Here is a 20,929-nt window from a genome sequence, read left to right as displayed (position 1 = left end):
AGCTTCTTTTTTTCTCCTGTCTCTTCTCATATTTCTTATGCCAACATCCATAAGGACTCCTATGAAGGCTACTAAATTGCAGAATCTTGCTAACAGCAAAGCAACACCTCTTCCCTTTCTCTCCCAATCTCTGAGATATGAACAAAATCAAAAAAACAGAAGAGTGAGTTTTACCACTAATTATAACAAATCCACAGTCCATTCTGCCTTGACAGATACGACAGCACTCAAAGAATGCAAAATTACAGTAAAATCATACCAAGAAGTTACTTTCTAAAATTGATTTTTGATCACATTACATGTGCTTAATAATACATTGTGGAAACCTAAGCCTTTAATGGATTTCCACTTATTTATTTATCTATTTTTATACAACGTTCTGCAGATGGGATTGGGAAGAAAAGCAGGAAAATAAAAGTAAAGAAATGGATAATCAAGACAAAGAGGTATTCAACACCATTTCTGTTATGCCTGGTTGGACTTTCCATCTGATTTCAGACAAATAAGGTTATATTTGTCCCCATTATCCCCATAACAGTTATGTCTTCTGTGCTTGGTACACGGGCCAGAGATTAAAAGTAGCTTTTGAAACTGAAGATACCTACTCATGCTCAAGGAAAGGTAAACCATGGAAAAATAGCTGTGTGGCAGACATGCTGTTCAAGACACTCAGAAAAGGAGCCATAGGCAAGATATATTTCAAATGGATTAAAGTATTGCCTCTTTCTTAATAAGAGCTCCAATAAATTTAGAAGCAACCAACCAATAAAGTGTAAGAACTTGGTAATTTAGATTAATTTTTAGATAAGATGCTATGAAGAACAGGCTGGGAATTTCAGCAAATTTTGAATTGTGTAGCATGATAGAGGAGTCTTAGTAGCTTGAACTGTGTTGTCACAGCTAGCTGACGCATGTAAACAGGTTGGTTTTGAAACTGAGACTCTTCATTGTCAACGTGCCTGTGAGACAACAATTCCTGAAAAAGAAATCCCATAAGCTAATTACTAATCAATCAAACAGAAATCTGTATCACATTTCATAGCCAGTTACAATTCTGTGGCCTCCCACACATATAATACTACCACAGATCAGGTATTTTAAATTAGGATTTTGAAATTAAGGAAAAAGAACAAATGACAAAATAAAAACAAACAAACAAACCCAAAAGAAAATTAAAAATGCTCCCAGACAAAGAAGAACAAAATTCTTCACTCACGTATTTGTTTTTCTAGAAATATTTGCAAAAGGTATGACGGAAATCTTCACTTATGATGCTTCTACATCTATACATGTGGACACTCAGTGGCTTTCCTTTATGAAAGAATGCACTGTGCAGGTCTGCAGTTACGTCCACAACCTGTTAGAGTCACAAAAGCCCATCTCACTCACCATCCTGCAGTGCATGTTCAGATGGCATAGGTGTGTTGCAAAGTAGCAGTGGCAGTCATGAAGAGAATACTGGAGGAGTTGCAGATTTGTTTTAATCTGGAGAATGAGAGCACCATATGCCACCCTCCATAGAAAGGGCATTTACGCTTCTGTTTGGAGTGAGGTAGACACTGATCAGAACAGTTAAGTCAACTAGATGCATGGTAAGATCTTACAAGGACCAACCTGCAGCATCTTAAAGATATTTTTCCTAGTACAAGTTGCAGTCTTTCATTCCCTACAAAAAACAAGCTAAAACTGGCAGGAAAAACAGCAAATAGGGCAAATGTGTACAACAAAACTTTTGGAATAAGGTAAGAAACAATTTCTCATAGAAATACTATTATTGCAGAAACCAGACTTGAATTTCTGAAGAAGTAGGCTGCCAGCTTGATCTATTTCCCCTATTCTTTTGGGAAAACCGTTTTTGAGGAAACAGGATTCCACCAGATAATATACCAATCATCTTAAAAGTTTCTGTCTAAAGGAACCCAAAATGTTCAAGACCCTAAGTGCCGGCTATATGCTGCACCATGAAAAAGAAGGGAGGAAAGCAGCTAAAAAAGCTCTAATTTCTGCTTATTGACAGTATGGTGGATCCACATCTTAGTTATGTCACTGAGAATTTGGAGCAAGTTTCATTGGTTCAGAAAATTTTCATAAACTGTGTAATAATAGTCAGCAAAAATTTCCAAGAGTTGGAATTATTGTATATTTTGATCCAGAAGGACAATGAAAATAATATTGATACACCTGCATCTTGCATATGTGTGAGAACGAGCAGTAAGAGTTAAATGAATAACTCATCCTGGTATTTCTTAATTTAATCACCTAACCCTGAAGCTGTAGCAAATCACACTTTCCCAGTCCAAAAAGCAGCAGCTGATGAGCATCTCCACTCAGTTATCCATCTGCCCAGTGCAAAAGCCTGTGAAGATCACAATTTTGCTGCCCAAAGCTGGTTCTCTCAGCACTCTGGATGGAGAGAATGACAAAGATTTCACCTCACAGTGTTGTTACCCAAACAACTACCCTGAAACACTTTCAAGTTCAGTTCTGCCCATGGTCTTCCCCTTCCTCTTGGGCAGTAAGTTCATGCCATTGAAATAGGCATCAAGAACATACTCCTTTCTTGCATCTTCTTTCTCTCTTTGGTACCTTTTATACACTCTCCAAGGGTAGCACAGAGCTTTAAGACTTCAACAAAACAAAGTGAAAATAAAATCACAGGCTCAAATACCTCAGATGTGCTTAACATTGACTTACATGAAACTATTTCTAGTTCTCTCCAAACAAAAATTTCTGATCCTGCCTACACAATCCTGACCAACCAGCACAGACATGCACACACCTCGCTAGCTTTGCCTTCATGAGGAAGAAGACAGACAGTGTTCATAACACAAACTTTTATTCGAAGCATTTCTTGTCGTATCCCTCTTTTCTTTAGCCTTTACAATCAAATATGACATTTTCACAGGAAAAAACTCAGCCACCATAATGCCTCAGCAAATCAACACAAGCCTTCCTATTGTGATTAAAGTTCCCTTCTAGAGGATACACATTTACATTTTACTATCACAGGAATTCACAAAAACATACCTGAACTCCTTTTATTCTTACGAGTGTCTGTAACCACAGCAACAGCAAACTCAGTGCAAGGAACTAAAGCCTTCCTCGAGGGCTGAGTAGACATTCTTCAGTCTGCCTAGCCTGACAGAGCTGAGCTGTAATTAGCACCATGGCAGGAGGAGAGGTGACAGGAGAGGAGTCAACCCCATGAGATTATCGAACAGTTGCTTGGGCTGTTATTTGTCTGGGCATCACCTCCTTTTGGGGATTTTACTGGCCTGGCTTTGTTAGTGCCTCATGGAAAAAAACCCTGCACACCCCTTTGCAGGCCAACACAGGTTCATTTGCATTGCCACATTATCCTTGATCTTGGTAATATCTTTTAAGCAGACAGTACTAGCAAGCAGCACTACTGCTGATATAGATGTGAAATGCTTACAGGGATGTGTTAAGTCATCTGATTTTTTTACAAAGTGCTTCAAAATCCTTTATTCCATTCCACTCACCATAAACAGCACTTGCAACAGTTCAGAACAATGAGTTTTGCACATAAAGATGTCTTTTTATCTTTCTAAAGGAGGGCAGCAGAGTTATCTCAGTGAGGCTCAAGGCCAGGCTTAAATATATGAATAGTAACATGACTGGGAAAAATCATTCTGTCTTGGAGAATCTGTTGGAAAACCTGATGTGTTCTCTGAAGGAGTCTAAGGCCTGTACTGAAGGAAGATGGGGAAAAACCCACCAAACAAACTAGTGAAACACGTAGTCTGAACTCAGTGAACCAAATGGTTTCTTCCAATAAAAGATTACTGTCTGTCTATTCTAGCTGAGAAATTAGACTTGTCAGCAAGAGAGTTAAAATGCAACAGGGCATGTCTTTGCTATAGGGTATATCCCAGGCCTATATCCATGCTGAGGACCTTTTCCCAGGTGGACTTCTGTCATCTTCCACAGCTGCAACTGGGCAACTGCATGGGGCAACCTTATGTCTTACAGTGCTCTTCAGAGTAGTGCTGTATTTCTGCCTCTCCTCCAACTCCTTGTTTAGTGTTCAGGCTGAGAATTTAAGTAAATCTAGAGTAAAATGTGGAAGTGGGAATGTTGCTTCATATCAGATGGAAGAGCATTCTTTCACTCTGAGGTGTAGGTGGTAGCTCAGAAAAAAATCATAGATTGGTTTGTGTTGGAAGGGACCTTAAAGATCATCTAGTTCCAACCCAGTGCCATGGGGCCCCTTCCACTAGACCAGGTTGATTAAAGCTCTGTCCAACCTGGCCTTGAACACTTCCAGGGAGGTGGCTTCCACAATTTCTCTGGGTAACCTGTTCCAGTTCCTCAGCCCCTTCACAGTAATGAGTTTCTTCTGTAAAAGTCCTCTTAAGGGTGTTTGTTTTCATATCTCCACCCATTTTGACATGCCTTTACACTCACTGTAGAGTAGCCACAGGCAAAGCAATAAGCGGCAAGAACAGTTCAAACAGAGATTGGCTAAGATTAATGCAGCATTTTGAATCTTATTTTAAAATCTCAGTATTTCCAAAAAAAAAAAAAAAGCTGCACTTGCTTGATTATTGCCATTGAATTAGTTGTTACTTCTGCATCAGTCTATGGCCTGTTATTGTGGAAAAATACATAATACATAGTCTGATGTATATTATGTTCATATAGACAGATTTTGAGGGCTAAATCTTCAAGGAAGTTTGCAAGACCTACATTCATAGACCAGTTCTGCACCTGAGGTACTGTTTTCTCGGTGCATGTGACACCCACAAACACATAAAATTATGACGTCTAGAAAGAGTATAGGAAAAATTATGTATTTCTAGAAGTCAAAAATTTCTCTTAAAATCTTAACCACTGAATAGGAGAAATCTAAAAACTGATGCTACTGGTCTTTTTTGGTGATTCTGACATGGCTTCTCAAGTATTTCTAAAGAATACTCTGCAGCTTTCTCCCTACTCTTTTCCCTTTCTGACAAATATTGTTTTATAAGAGACTTATCATGGCTGAGGTAAACCATTATTATATTTATCATGCTTACTTTTCTATTGAGAGATGTAGTAAGAGATCAAAATGGAAATTTTAAACATAGGTCAAGGTTTTCAGAGACATGCTTGAATGCAGCTGAAATGTCTCTCAGTAGATATAATGTAATTGTAACCCAAAAAAAAGGCTACATTACTTACTCTTGCTTACAATTCTCTCTTCCCATTTTTAAGGCAGCTTGTCTCTTTGTCATGTACTGAAGACGAGGAAAAGAAATTACCTCCAAGCACATTTGTTTTTTCTGGTGGCAATACTTTCATATGTGAAGCCATACAGGAATTAGTGCTCTTTGTCAGGACATGCCCCCTAATCCTCTGGTACAAGATTCTGCAAATCACAGAGAATGCTGAAAGAAATCATCCTACCTACTATGAATTAATGTAACAACAACCACAACATAAATTAAAAATAACTAAATTAGAAATATCAACATAATTCCCTTTCTCCCACTCTCTTTTTGATTGTCAGTTGGGTTAGTTCTTGTCCTAGGATGTTTGGTCTTTGTTCCTACTAGAAGATCCACACACTTCCAGATCACAAATTAATATACAATAAAACTAATTACTTCTTTTTATGTCAGAGATTGAATAGCCACTTGAAATTTCACTGAAATGCCTAAAAACTCCAAGAAATTTCAGTCCAGTTTAATTCTATTGAAATGGTTAAATAGTTTCTACCATCATTTTATGACGAGATATAAATAAATATTTCAATATCACTAAAAAGGGACTAAGCAAAGTGCTATGTAGGAAACTTCTCACTGACATTGGAAACTGCATTTCATAACCTTGTATACAGGAAATGTCAAAATACCTGTTAATCCTGGTAAATCCAGGTAACATTGTAAAGTTCTGAACATTTGGACCATGTTTGGTTCAAATTCAACATCTGTAGATACTTTTTGGAAAACTCCTGTCAGTGCCAGGGCATTGAGTTTTCTTATCTGAAGCAATATTGTGTGATCTAAAATATTAATTTCAGAGCTTTGCTTTTTCAGCTGCACAAGTATGTCATTGTATTGGTTTTGAATGGCCGAGTTTTGGTAGCAGGAGTGAGGGACTACAGGGGTGGCTTCTGTTAGAAGCTGCTGGAAGCTCCCCTGATATCTGACAGAGCCAATGACAGCCGACTCCAGGACGGACCTGCTGCTGGTTAAGGCCAAGCCCATCAGTGATGGTAGTAGCACCTCTGTGATAATATATTGAAGAGGGTAAAAAAAAGATACTGTGCAGATGTAATTACACTCAGAGAAGAGAGGAGTGAGAATATGTGAGAGGAACAGCTCTGCAGACATCAAGGTCAGTAAAGAAGGAGATGGAGGACATGCTCCAGGGAGCTGGAGCTGAGGTTCCCCTGTAGCCTGTGGTGCAGACCATGGTGAGGCAGCTGTGCCCCTACAGCCTATGGAGGTCCACAGGTATGCAGAGATCCACCTGCAGCTCGGGAAGGAGACTGACACCGGAGCAGGTGGGTGCCTGAAAGAGGGCTGTGAACCTGTGGGAAGCCCGCACTGGAGCCGTCTGTTCTTGAAGGACTGCAGCCAGTGGAAAGGGACACTGTTGGAGCAGTTTGTGAAGAACTGCAGGCTCTGGAAAGGACTCATGCTGGAGAAGTTTGTGGAGAACTGTCACCCACGGGAGAAACCCCACACTGGAGCAGGGAAAGGACTCCTTTCTCTGAGCAGCAGTAGAAACAACTTGTGAGGAGCTGACTGTAACCCCCATTCCCCATCTCCCTGTACTGCCTGGGGGGAGGAGGTAGAGCCTGGGAAGAAGGGAGGGATGTAGGGAAGGTGTTTTTTAAGATTTGTCTTCTCATTATCCTGCTCTGATTTTATTGGTAATAAATTCAATTAATATCCCCAAGTCCAATCTGTTCTGTAATTGATGTAATCTCTTCCGGTCCTTATTTCAATCCACGAGCCTTTTATTTTCTTTCCTCTCTCCAGCAGCTTTGGTGGGCAACTGGCATCCAGCCAGGGTTAACCAACTGCAATCACCCTTTCTAAAAACCCCTTTTTCTTTTATGTCCTTCACCTGAGCCTGATTTCCTCAGGCATGCATGCAAGCTCCTCTCTTCCACTCTTAAAGTGCACAAGCCACTCTCAGAAAACTCACTAGAAAGCTTCATCAAAATCAAAATGTCCAACAAATTGTGCCACTGAAAGACAGGTTCTTACACTGGCAGTTAGAGGCTCCCCACATTATGTGGCATGACATTAGCCTGCTTTTGTGCCTTCATATCAACCCGGTAAATGTGAACATGCTATTGAATCATTACAATAGCTGAGTTTCTCAATTTGCCAGGCTGGAGTCAAGTGTCAGGGAAGTGTGTGCTTTTTTGCAGATGGTTAATCTTTAATAGTTAAAAGGCTTTTAGATTAGAGTTTCTGCGGAAAATAACCCTTATTTTTCCAAACAGGCTGCAAAGAAAGGTGGGGAGGAGGAGAATAGTTTAAGTAGTACAAAAAAGGGAGATAGATGAGGCAGAGAAAAAGGAACAAAATAACCAGAGCAAAATGGGAGTTTCCCTATAAACTCCTTCCATTACACTGAATTAGTTTTAGGCTTTACCAAGACAGAGGAGGATTTTCATGCATGGAGAGTAAAGAAGCAACCCAGTACTGCACCAGAGCTCCCTTTCTTGCCACCTGAGGCAAGGTGAGGCAAAGTAAATTTTAGTAATTTTGAACTCTCCCACCCAATTGCCAAGGACATCCCTGTGCCTGAGTGGCCTGTCTTTAAATTAACAGTGAGAGGTTCAAAAACTGCAGACACTGGTGGCTGCTGTGGGGTAGCCTAGGCAGGCAGAGATGGTGGAGACATAAACAGGGCTGACTGTCCCTGATTTTGTCATTTATGGTAACACCTTTATCTTCTTGAATAGGTGACAGCTCTGAATGTGATAACATTTGGTGGATTTGGAATAATACAGAACATCTACTTACCTGTAGAAGAACTCTTCTCTGCTTTGTGCAGCATGAGCTCAGATTTTATAAGGTTTGAGAGAACTGTTATTTTCCTCAAAGCATTTTTGCCAGTAGCTTTTAACAAAGTCAAACGTCTCTGTCAAGGCACTGTAATGCCATGTTACTTACACATTCCCTGTGTTTCTTGGCTAATTATCTTGTAATAATTTATAGTACATCTACGGATGCAACAAAATGCTGTTTTGTGTTTCTGCTTATGTCAGATGATATTAAATCACTCATATGTTTAGTATACCTGTTAATAGTATTGAATGGTATGAGACATGATACAATGAAGGGGTTAAAGCTTTAGGACAGCAGAAAGGAAGGGGAGTGGATGATGGGATCATGCAAAAGAAGCAAGGTCTAATGTTTGTCAGCTAAGGTTAGTTGTCCATTTTCCTGGTTGACAATGGCCTGCAGCTAAAAGCACAATGCGGAAACATAAAGTGGTAAGATCTCAACTCTGCAAGGAGCAAAGCTTGCAGCTCTGAATCATGGAAACTTCTATCTTAGACATGGTGACAGGAGACAAGGCAGTGAGAATATTTTAAGAGAAATTAATTCAGTTTGGACTAACGAAATGGCACTTAAGAAGTGATGGGGTGAAAGGTAGAAATGTTAATTTGGGTAAAGAAAGATCATGGAGAAGTAGCATCTACCAATGAGGATAAACAACAAAGCTGGCAGCTGGTTTATATTGCAAAAAATTATGAAACTGAGAAATACTTTAATAAAGCAATTAGTAGCAGTGCAGATGATTTTCAAAGATTTCTGTAATACTTAAGTTATACTTTTATTTAACTAAGTCTCTTTAGATAAACCAGACCTTGAACATTTATGTAATCAGTTTTGTTAATGACTGTAAGATTTAAAGAAGCTGTAGCTGACTGGGGAAAATAATGAACATAGATCAATTATAAAATGAAAATATTATTTAAATGCCAGGTTTTTCAGATAACACTTTTCTACTGACTTTAATGAATAAATGCTCCAAGTATGGGAACTAATGAGCTGTTACTCCATAGAAAAATACTGCACTAGGTCCAAGCAAGTTAACAAGCAGCCAGTGTTATTCCAGAAACTGCATGTATTGGTTGACATAGGGTTATAAAAAGCTAATGAAACCTTCCTCCCATTTTCCTTACTCTGTGGGTACATTTCTGCTCAAACACAGTCAAATGACTTTCAGATCAAAGCTCTCATGTTCTTGTGCTCAAAGACTAATTGAACTAGCAAACCACTATATGCACGCAAGCACGTAGCCAAATGGAAATGGAGAAGAAAGGGGAGGACAGGCCCAAGGACTGCCCAGAGAGGTTGGGTGATATTTCAAAAGCAAACAGAACTACCAATTTTAAGAAGAGCTTGATGAAAAATATTGGATGAGTAAAGGGTTGAGGACTTTGGTATGCAGACAGGCCAAGATTAAGTCCTGGCTTGGAGAGCTGTGTAGGCATGGCTGTGTGCAGCAGAGAAAGGAGATGCAAATTAACAGTAAAGATTAGGAACAGCATGCTGGGGAGACAGGGAGAGGAGGCAGGAGCTGGGGACCACGAAGGACCTGTATTTAATTCACCCTAGGTAAAGTAATAGAGACAGAAGGGAGATGGAGCAGTGTGAAAGGCACTGCTTTCACAGCTCCCACACCCTGGGCCACATGGAGCAGGACTTTCACTTCCATGTTTGGAAGATCAGGGCACTATTGAATCATAGAATCAGCCAGTTGGAAGGGACCTCCGAGATCATCAAGTCCAACCCTTGATCCACTACCGCTGCGGTTGCTAGACTGTGGCACTAAGTGCCACATCCAGTCTCTTTTTAAAAATCTCCAGGGACAGAGAATCCACCACTTCCCTGGGCAGCCCATTCCAGTGTCTGACCACCCTCTCTGTAAAGAAATTCTTTCTAATATCTAACCTAAACCTCCCCTGGCAAAACTTGAGATCATGCCCTCTTGTCTTGCTAATAGTTGCCTGGGAAAAGAGACCAACCCCCACCTGGCTACAACCGCCTTTCAAGTAGTTGTAGAGAGTGATGAGGTCTCCTTTGAGCCTCCTCTTCTCCAAGCTGAATAGCCCCAGCTCCCTCAGCCTCTCCTCATAGGACTTGTGTTCCAGTCCCTTCACCAGCCTTGTTGCTCTCCTCTGGACCTGCTCCAGCACCTCAATATCCTTCCTGAACTGAGGGGCCCAGAACTGGTCACAGAACTCCAGGTGTGGCCTCACCAGCACTGAGTACAGGGCAAGAATCACTTCCTTGGACCTGCTGGCCATGCTGTCCCTGATCCAGACCAGGATCCATTGGCCTTCTTGGCCACCTGGGCACACTGCTGGCTCATATTCAGCTTCCTGTCAATCCAAACTCCCAGCTCCCTCTCTGCCTGGCTGCTCTCCAGCCACTCTGTCCACACCCTGTAGTGCTGCAGGGGGTTGTTGTGGCCAAAGTGCAGGACCCGGCACTTGGCCTTGTTGAACCTCATCCTGTTGGAATCAGACCATCTCTTCAACCTATCCAGATCCCTCTGCAGAGCCCTCCTGCCTTCCAGCTGATTGACACTCCCCCCCAACCTGGTGTCATCTGCAAATTTGCTGATGATGGACTCAATCCCCTCATGTAAATTATCAATAAAGATATTAAACAGAACTGGGCCCAACACCAATCCCTGGGGGACACCACTAGTGACTGGCTGCCAACTGGATGCAGCACCGTTCACCACCACTCTCTGGGCCCGGCCCTCCAGCCAGTTCCTAACCCAGCACAGAGTGCCCCTGTCCAAACCGTGGGCTGCCAGCTTTTTCAGGAGTGTGCTGTGGGAGATGGTGTCCAAGGCTTTGCTGAAGTCCAGACAGACCACATCCACAGCCTTCCCCTCATCCACCAGGCAGGTCACCTGATCATAAAAGGAGATCAGGTTGGTCAGACAGGACCTGCCCTTCCTAAACCCGTGCTGGCTGGGTCTGATCCCTTGTCCATCCTGTAGGTGCTGTGTGATTGCACTGAGGATGATCTGCTCCATAACCTTGCCAAGTACTGAGGTCAGGCTGACGGGCCTGTAGTTTCCTGGGTCCTCCTTCTGGCCCTTTTTGTGGATGGGCATGACATTCGCCAACTTCCAATCATCTGGGACCTCCCCAGTGAGCCAGGACTGTTGCTAAATGATGGAGAGCAGCTTGGCGAGCTCTTCCGCCAGCTCCCTCATCACCCTTGGGTGGATCCCATCTGGTCCCATAGACTTGTGGGGATCCAAGCAGCTCAGTAGGTCACTAACTGTTTCCTCCTGGATTACAGGGGAGCTGTTCAGATTCTTGTCTCTCTCTACAAGCTCCAGAAGCCAGCTGTCCTCAGGACAACCTGTCTTACTGTTGAAAACTCAGACAAAGAAGATATTAAATACGTCAGCCTTTTCCTCATCTTTGATAACTATATTCCCGCCCATGTCCAGTAAAGAGTGGAGGTTTTCCTTGCTCCTCCTTTTGCTATTGATGTAACTGTAGAAGGACTTTTTGTTATCCTTCACAGAGGTGGCGAGTTTCAGTTCAAGTTGTGCCTTTGTCCCTCTAATTTTCTTTCTATACGACCTAACTATATTCCTAAACTCTTCCTGAGTAGTCAGCCCTTTTTTCCATAATCGGTAGGCTCTCTTCTTTACCCTAATTTCTTTCAAAATCTCCCTGTTCAGCCAGACTGGTCATCTTCCCCAGCAGCTTGCCTTAAGGCAGACTGGGACAGCCTGCTCCTGTGCGTTCAAGACTTGTTTCTTGAAGCATGTCCATCCCTCCTGGACCCCTTTGTTTTCAAGGGTTGTTTCCCCAGGTACACTCTGAACTAGTCTTCTAAATAGGCCGAAATCTGCCCTGCAGAAGTCCATCATAGAGGTTTTATTGATGGCCCTCTTTGCATCCCTGAGTATTGAAAACTCTATTATTTCATGATCACTGTGTCCCAGACGTCCACCGACCACCACATCTCCCACCAGCCCCTCTCTGTTTTTGAACAGCAGGTCTAGCGGGGCTCCATCCCTGGTAGGTTCACTTACCAGCTGGAGCAGGAAATTAGGTTAGATGTTAGGAAGAAATTCTTTACAGAGAGGGTTATCAGGCATTGGAACGGCCTACCCAGTGAGGTGGTGAATTCACCATCCCTGGAGGTTTTTAAAAAGAGATTGGACGTGGCCATTAGTGCCATGATATAGTAATTGGAGTTGGATCAGGGGTTGGACTTGATAATTTGGAGGTCTTTTCCAACCCAATCTATTCTATGATTCTATGATTCTATCCTCCATACACTCTAGGAATCTCCTAGATTGCCTCTTCTCCGCTGTGTGGAGTTCCCAGTAGACATCTGGCAGATTAAAGTCACCCACGAGAACAACGGCTGGTGATTTTGAGACATCTGCCAGCAGCTTGTAGAATAATTCTTCACCATCATCATCCTTGGTGGGTGGTCTGTAACAGACTCCCACCAGGATGTCAGCCTTGTTGGCCTTCCCCCTGAGTCCAATCCACAGGCACTCAACCTTATTGTTACTGACTTCAAGTTCTACAGAGTCAAGAGACTCTCTAACATATAGAGCCACCCCTCCACCTCTCCTACCCTACCTGTTCCTTCTGAAGAGCTTGTAGCCACCCATGGTAGCACTCCAGTCATGCGAGTCATCCCACCACATTTCCGTGATAGTGACTACGTCATAGCTTTCCTGCTGCACGATGGCTTCCAGCTCCTCTTGTTTGTTACCCATGCTGTGTGCATTGGTGTACATGCACTTCAGCTGGGCTGCTGATTTGGCTCTTAACTTGGGCTGTCCACCCTTGGGCTCCTTTCCGGAGAGCCTAGTTTCAACCCCTGCCCCCTTCAAACCTAGTTTAAAGCCCTCCTTATCAGCCCTGCCAACTTATGGGCTAGAGTCCTTTTGCCCTTGCTAGATAGATGAAGCCCATCTGGTTTGAAGAGACTAGGTATGATGGAATTTGGCCCATGGTCAAAAAACCCAAAGTTCTGCCAGCGGCACCAATCCCTTAGCCACCTATTTATAAGATAGGTTTTCCTACTCCTCTCCTCATTCATCCTTGCTACTGCAGGAACTGAGGTGAACACCACCTGTGCTCCTGTCCCATCAACTAGTCGACCCAGCGCCTTGAAGTCCTTTTTAATTGCCTTGGTACTTCTCCCATTCATGTCATCGCTGCCAGCCTGGACTACCAACAGTGGATAATAATCTGAGGGCCGAATTAGCTAAGGGAGTCTCCTACTAATATCCCTCACCCGGGCCCCAGGAAGGCAGCAGACCTCCCTGTGGGATGGGTCCGGTCTACATATAGGGCCCTCAGTTCCCCTCAGAAGGGAGTCACCAACTACAACTACTCTTCTTTTTTTCTTTGTAGCTGTGGTTGTAATCCGTCTGCTGTATGGGGGGCGAACAGGAGACCTTCCAGACAGATCTTCCTCTTGTCTGTTCTCTGCCTGGTTCTCTGAGTCCAGGGCCTCATATCTGTTCTCTAAGGGCACCTGGGGGATGGTGGGGGTTGGAAGGGGATTCTTTTACCTCTCCAGTGAGGGACCTGTTTCCATTCCCCACCCTTCCACCAGGTTTGCTCCAACTGCCTGATGGCAGGAGGGGCAGGGCTTCACCGTCTCCTTCTGGACTTCTTTTGGGGGCAAAAGGGTGCGACTCCACCAGTCAATTTCCCTTTCACTGTCCCTAATACTTCTTAGTCTCTCTACCTCTTCCTTGAGCTCTGCCACCAGGCATAGCAAGTCATTCACCTGCTCGCATCGCACACAGACCCCACTCACACTGTCCTCTGGTGGTGCTGAATTTGCACCTGTGTGTCCTGTGGCACAAGCAGGGGTCTACTTTTCCACCTGTAAACTGGAATGGCTCCTTTGTTTCCTTCCTCTGTGTGCTGGTTCTGCCCGGAGTAGAGTTTGTTTTCTCCATAGAAGCTTGCATGGAGCTATGTTTTGGATTTGCACTGGAAACAGGGTTGATAATACAGGGATGTTTTAGCTGTTGCTGAGCAGTGCTTACACGGGGTCAGGGCCTTTTCTGCTTCTCACTCCATCCCACCAGTGAGGAGTCTGGGGGGCACAAGGAATTGGGAGGGGACACAGTGGGGACAGCTGACCCCAAGTGGCCACAGGGATAATTCCCTTTCATATAAGCACTGCACTCAACAATAAAAGTAGAGGGAAAGTGAGGGGGAGGAAGGGGGAACATTGGTCAGGTGGAGGTAAGCAATTGTTTTTATTTGCAGCAATTATTTTTCTTGGGTTTTATTTCTACCTCTTTGTGGTTTGATAGGTTTTTGGTTGGTGTTGGTTTTGGGGTTTTTGCTGTGTGTTGTTTTTTCTTTTTCCTTTTCATTACAACTTTCAATTCTATTTTATTTAAATTATTAAACCATTCTTACCTCAACCCATGAGTTTTCTCACTTTTACCCTTCTATTGTCTTCTCCCCTTCATCCTGCCAGGGGGGGAGGGACTAAGCAAGCAGTGGTGTGGTGCTTACTTGCTGGCTGGGATTAAGTCACAACACTCTTATTTTTCCTATTCCTGTCAAGCTTAGTGCTTGAGCAGCCTTGTGAACTACTACCCTTTGACTTGCATCATTTTCCCTCTTTCTGGCAGGGAAAAAGCTTTGCCAGCACAGTTTTCAAGGCCACTAGAATATATAATAAACTTCCTTACTGATATGAGATGTACCAGTATGACCTTATACCTATCTAGGGCACACAAAGCAAGCCTCCTAAGGTATTGAAACCTGTAGTTCAAAACAGGAATTCTGCTAAGCACAAATATAATTCTTATACCACAGAGTTCTGCATTTCTCACAGGTATCCACATCTAATATAGTAGTCCATTGCTGAGTGTTATTTAAATTACTTTGATATACTTCATTAGTCAACCTAAACTTCAGTAGTTATCCAGAGTGGCAGAACAGGATGAAGCAGTTGTTTCAAACACTCACTTAGGCCCTCAGGTAAATTAGCTGTCTGCAAAACAATTAAGTGTTCTAGAAACTTTCTTTATAAACAATGATGATTAGTGTTCAGATGGCAAAGTTCCATGCAACTCTAGAGACTTTTTTTCCTTGGGAAATCGTTTATGCACTAGCCTGAGAAGTGCAATACATTCCAAGTACATGCCAAATGTGACCATTTCCCACAGGAGGTGTGTAGAACTGCTCAGTCCAAGGCTCCTGTTGTACTAGTGACAGTGCAAAACTACAGAACAGCATCAGACCATTAGGATACTTAACTTAGCTTCAACTCTGATAGGCCACAGTGCATGGTTCAGGTACAAAAATATATTCACTGGGGCCATATACTCCACCTGGAAGAACTAGAGATGGGCAAAATCTATTGTTTTATAAAGTCTCAAAACTTTTTTTTTCATCTTTGCTAGCATGAGAATTATCATCACTGATTTCCTGTGGTGTTACAGAACAGTGTAGGAGGTGATAGCAACCGTAATTAACTGTTGAGCAACACAAGACACTCCCTACTGACTGCCACAAAACATGAGAACCTGATATTCTTAACACACACCTACTCTCTGGTGTATCTTTTATCACAGCAAATGTGGGCTCCCCCAGTGGCAGTGTTCGTTGTGTCCTTCGACACAGCGTACCTACAGAAAATAGGAAAGAAGCACATCAGCAAAGCTCCGTCAAGGTGAATCAATACACCATCCCCAGCCAGGTACATCGGCGCGTGATGGGGCTGCTCACAGAAACTGAAGTTAACAGCTCTGTACCACACTGCTGCCTGCAGAACAGATGCACCCTAAGTTCGACAAAAGGATTAACTTTTTTTCTCTCTTCTTGTTCTCCCTTTTCTCTTCTTCACAGGCTCCCTCCCTTCCTTAAAATGGCAATGATATGTTCAAGATCCACCATACAGACCAAGATCTATTTGTGTGGATGAAAGTAAAACACTGCAAGCAGGCATTAATAGCTACAGTTCCTTCAGAGGCCATTCTGAACTACTAACAGAGAGGATTAAGAATCAGTTTTAAATTTTGGAACTGGCTGGCTGCCAAATTTAAGTTTATTCTTGCCAATGATCTCCAGTAAAAATATGTTTTTTCTTCTGTTATGAATATTTTTGAGCTAACTTTTCTAAAAATATGATTCCAAGTTTTATTAGAATATTTTAATAATTATTTTGGAGGCTAAGACCTTTTACTAACATAAAGTATCCTGTTAAATAAATGTTTTGCAGTCAATAGAAAAGGACAATGCTCAGTATCTTTCAAATGTAGCTGCTGAGAACAGCAAAAAAATGTTTTAATAAACCCCTTTTCTCTGCCCCCTATGTTAATCTATTTTGTATTAAACAAAGGCATATATCTATCATTTTTGTTGCTGAATACATTACCCTGTTCTTGCTTAAGCATGCTACTCTAGATTACAAATATATGGTTGTAAAAATAACTGGTTGGACTGATTAAAACTGCTGATTATAATCTCCAATTTGGCATGAGGAAATTTACTACAAAACCTGTTTAGGACTGCAGATGTATCTCTGTCCCACAACTGTAAGAAAAGGCTGGATTTCCAGTCTTCTAAGTGTACAGACCTCAGTGACTGACAGAAAGACTCATTCTTAGCACAAAGCTAAAATATGTAACTAAAAATATCTTCATTTCTTTCTGCCTTAATTTGAAGGCAAATGGTGATAAAATGAAAAATAAGAACAAAGCTGTGTGCCTATGCAATTAAAACATTCTTTCATATGTACATAGAAACCTGCCTTCATAGTCCCAAATATTTTTTTCCAGTCTCTTGGGCTTGGTGGAATTTTGCAGGACTGGGTGTGGTTAAGGGTTCCCAGTGTGTTGGATGACACTGGTTAGTTGTCATCCGGGCAGAGCCCGTAAGCTGGTGGGTAAGGCTGACTACACACACAGAGATATGATTAGAAGGGATGAAGCTGTGGGGAGTAGTTATGCACCTGCCTGAATTCCTGGCTCCTCAGTCATCCGTTTTTATCTTCCATTCCCACTGTTTTTATAACTCAGCCTTACCCACACAAAAGTACTTTATTTATATGTTTTACATACTTCTGTTTCTTTGAGTATTACAAGCACTAATTCCTGACCACTGGAACAAATATACTGCCTTCAAGAAGTCTCTCAGGTGTCAAAAGCATCAGCACATGTGTACTAAGCTAGTACTAGGCTTAGCCATTCTCAGGGGCAGATCGCAGGTCAGTGAGCACTAAAGAGCATGCAATTCTCACCTACATGCACCAGACCATTACCTGCATGTAAAAATTAGGTAGGAAGAAAACCAAGAACTATCCTCCAGTGGTGCCAAAGCAGTGGTACTTTAAATATTTTTGTATCTTGTGCGCATAGACATATGTGTGTGTACATTCAAGGTAGGATAAGGACTATAATACAAGGATAAATAAAAGTTGAAAAACCCCATAACTAATTGTATTGATGTTCTCAAATCTAAGATTTTTTTAAGGTTTACAATGATAGGGGTCTTAAATTCTGGGCCCTAACCTGACTGAGGAAATCATTCTTGATTTAAAAAAACAGATGTCTTGTGCAGCAAGAAGCCTGGACTGACTACAAACCCAAATAATGCAAAAAAAGGTGGCAAACAAATCCATACATTTTTAAACTTATCAGTCTGTATGTAAGAGCTAATATACCAGGGACAGAACAAAGGGCAAAGGGAGGTAAGCATATGGTGTTAACTTGTTCTTCCCAGTACTTGAGAGTTAGCTATATTTAAATTCACATGTGCTAATGCTTTCTTCCAGATCTGTGTACAGAAGGAAAAAAAGAACAAGGCTTTTCTTGGCTGTCTCAATATCATATTCTTTCTGAGCATCACGACCTAGACATCAATAATCAGAGTTCTATATTACTGTCTCCACAGAACTCAACTTCCACTTAAACTGAAGGAGGCTTGTCTTAGGCTCTTTGTATTTCTTCAGCTGGACTAGCTCAGTCTGACTCCACCTTTATTGTTTCCTTAGGCTAGAAGGGAAAGGAAACTCTTTGATCTCTTGTAAGAATAAATGATTTTCCATCTTTTGCTACTGGCTGTATCAAGCTCAAAGAAAGTCTTCTAAGCAATATTCAGTTTCTGGAATGGCCTGAAAAGATTAAATTCTCTAGAATCTAAAAGATTAGATTCTCTGTGCTCTCTGACAGAATATGACTACTAAATCCCAGTACCACTACTGCAATAAGAATGAAGTTCATTACAGCCTAAGCTCTCTCCTTAAATTCTTAACTTTCTTACTGTTTTTAACAGTAAGAATCCACCTATCAGCTAGTTGGCTCTCAAGTGAATAACTTTATTTCAATATGAACACAGCACCCATTTCAACATCTGACTAGATTTTCAGATGTGGTTTTTTTCTGACTGATATAAGGATGGGAAGTGCAATCAAGTCTATACTATTCTACTTGATCCCTTTCTGGTTCTGAAAGAGCTCTGATACTATAAAAACATATGTTATAAGCATTGAAGCAGAATAGGTATAAACAAAGGAGAAGATTCAGATTTAATTATCACATCTAACACATAAGAGATTGCACTGTTGCAATTGATACTGTTGGCTTAGTACTTAATTCTTGGCAGTGAAAAACAATATACAGGATACCTTCACTGTCCTTTAAAAATTTTCATTTTGAAGATACTAACACTTTAATTAGAAATTAAGTGCAGACACCATAAGATTGCAGCAGACATAAAATACTTCTTTTTTCCTAGAAAAAGCTTGAATAATAAATTTACCACATCTACAGAAAATTAGAAGTACTGAAGGAAATCATAATAAAAATGCCATTCTTCAAAGTATAGTTTTCCCGGAAACTGGTGTTTGAGATGCTGGCTAGTACCAAGAGGTTTCAAGTCTTGCAAACTAAACAACACCTATCAGCTACTGTCATTATATGGAAGGTTTGCAGGTGCTAGGTTGTAGAATATGCCTGAATTATTGCTCGTATTTCTCATTTCCTTCTCCAGAAATGCTTCCCCTTCCAGCAGAGGAAAACAGTCAAGAGGGAGAATAATGCCATCAACAACTGATACCAGAAGAAGATTTGAAAGGACTCCTATGTACAAGATACTAGCTACAGTAGGAGCAATAAGCCCATAAGGCAAACATTTTTATTCTCAACTGTTTGGGACACTAAACCCAAAGGTGTCTGGGTGGGCAGATACCTGGGCAAATAATTCTCAGCCCACCTCTTCTTGAGCTGAATTCCACATTGCATTTGTGGTGCTACTTAGGCAAACCTGATGTGTAAAAAGTTATTCAGCAACAGTATGAAAATGAGTCCCATAAAAGTTTAGAGGAAAACTTCCGCATTTCCAGCTAGATCCCTATTCAGGGTTCTGTCTGGAAAGGTTCCATGGGACATGGCCCTGATGAAGAGTGTCCAGGAGAGCTGGCTGATTTTCAAGGATAGTCCAAGCTAACATGGGTGAGGAAATTAAGCAAAGGTGGGAGGATGTCTGCATGCATGAAAAAGGAACTCCTGACAAAAATCAGCATGCAAAAAGGAACCCACCTGGAGAACTGAATCCAGCTCTGTGGTCCTCAGCACAGGAAAGAGGTGGACCTGTTGGAATGGGTCTAGAGGAGGGACACAAAAATGATCACAGGGATAGAACAGCTCTTTTATGAGGAAAGACTGAGCGAGTTGGGGCTATTCAGTCTGGAGAAGAGAAGGTTCCACAGAGACCTTATAGATCTTTCCTTAAGGAAGATGGGGACAAATTTGTTCCCTCGTTTTTCCAATTCTAGAGGGGAGCAGCCACTCTTGGTAATAAAAACTAATATGGGGAAAAAAATAGAAAATGTTCTTCTCTATTCCTGTAAAGCGAGTGTCAGGTGGGTCCTTAACTTCAGCCTAAACTTCTGGAATTCTTGACCCTACAGCTATACAGTCAATAGTGGATCTGTCCCAGCAAATATGCACTAAATATGAAGGTTGTTTAACTACAACATTTCCTTAATATGCCCACTCCTCAGCTGTTATCATTTTACAATGCTAGGCATATAGAATCTGACAGGCTGTATCTTGTACAGATATCAAAATAAGGAAGCACAGTGAATTATTCTATCATGCATACTAATGACAGAAATATCTCCACACTATACAAAGATTAAATTATTACCTTTCACTTGTTTGTACAATGTTTTTCCCCTTTGTCTGAATTTGTGGTCTAAACTTCCGCTCTACTTTGGAAGGAATTTCTTCTCTGTAGAGCTGCATCTACATCTGACACTAACCTTTAACTCAGCTCTCAGCTTGGTGATTACATTATGTCTGAAGCACAAACTAGTGATGGAGATGAGAATAACCCCATAAAATCCCTCCCTTTCAAACCAGAGCAGGCATTAGGACCACAAAATGTTTTGAAACAGTTTTGAAGGATTTCATTCAGCATTCTTGAAATGTGATCCACTCTCTGCCTTGTACTGTACCTCAAGCCTGCTTTTCCAGGAAATCTTCAAGTTGGCTAGGGATGTGTGAAAAATTCATACATAAAAGACTGATCTTAAAAACCCGCTACAGGAGCAACAAAACCTCTAATTAAACTAGTTTCTATTCTTAACTTGCTAGGGCAGATTCAGATACTACCTGATGGGGTCACCATATAAATACTTGAATAGAGGATCCCCATATCTCTTTCTGAACTGAATACTGCCTTTATGGAAAAACATACAAAACTGAAAATACTAGAGAACAGGCACAAAAACCTGTTGACTCTCACAGCACATAAGCACTTGAAAATGGATTCAGTCTGCTCCACCTAGACACTGATAAAAATAAGCTGGTTCCTGAGCTAGTCCTCCTTCAGGCAAAATAGTCTCTATCATGCATCTTGGAAATGAAGGGGTTATCTCCTCATGTACTAGTGGTAATAGAAAAAATG

At 41.7% G+C, this 20,929-nt stretch overlaps 1 protein-coding gene across 1 annotated transcript; it reads right to left on the bottom strand.

The window, feature by feature from the left end:
* Positions 1–2,341: 2,341 nt before the first annotated feature.
* On the bottom strand, positions 2,342–7,659 carry LOC127471428 (uncharacterized). The gene is made up of 3 exons (XM_051788325.1): positions 5,858–7,659; positions 5,265–5,371; positions 2,342–2,356 (listed from the first exon to the last, which is right to left on the bottom strand). Exons 1-2 carry the CDS (start codon positions 6,645–6,647, stop codon positions 5,337–5,339), a joined length of 825 nt encoding a protein of 274 aa, XP_051644285.1. The 5' UTR covers positions 6,648–7,659; the 3' UTR covers positions 2,342–2,356; positions 5,265–5,336.
* Between the last annotated feature and the right edge of the window lie 13,270 nt (positions 7,660–20,929).

Source organism: Manacus candei, unplaced genomic scaffold (assembly GCF_025592945.1).
Source record: "Manacus candei isolate 608988 ecotype Guabito, Panama unplaced genomic scaffold, ASM2559294v1 h1tg000024l, whole genome shotgun sequence".
NCBI classification, from domain to species: domain Eukaryota; kingdom Metazoa; phylum Chordata; class Aves; order Passeriformes; family Pipridae; genus Manacus; species Manacus candei.
The sequence above is the reverse complement of the archived record's forward strand: the minus strand, read 5'-3'. Positions and strand labels throughout refer to the sequence as shown.

What these genes read in the sequence shown, in the direction of transcription:
- LOC127471428 (XM_051788325.1), bottom strand. Translation starts at nt 6,647, where the DNA reads ATGAGTCCTTTCCAGAGCCTGCAGTTCTTCACAAACTGCTCCAACAGT. An exon ending in GGATTTACCAGGATTAACAG is followed by an intron (nt 5,372 to 5,857) that starts GTATTTTGACAT and finishes TGTGATTTGCAG; the next exon opens with AATCTTGTACCAGAGGATTA.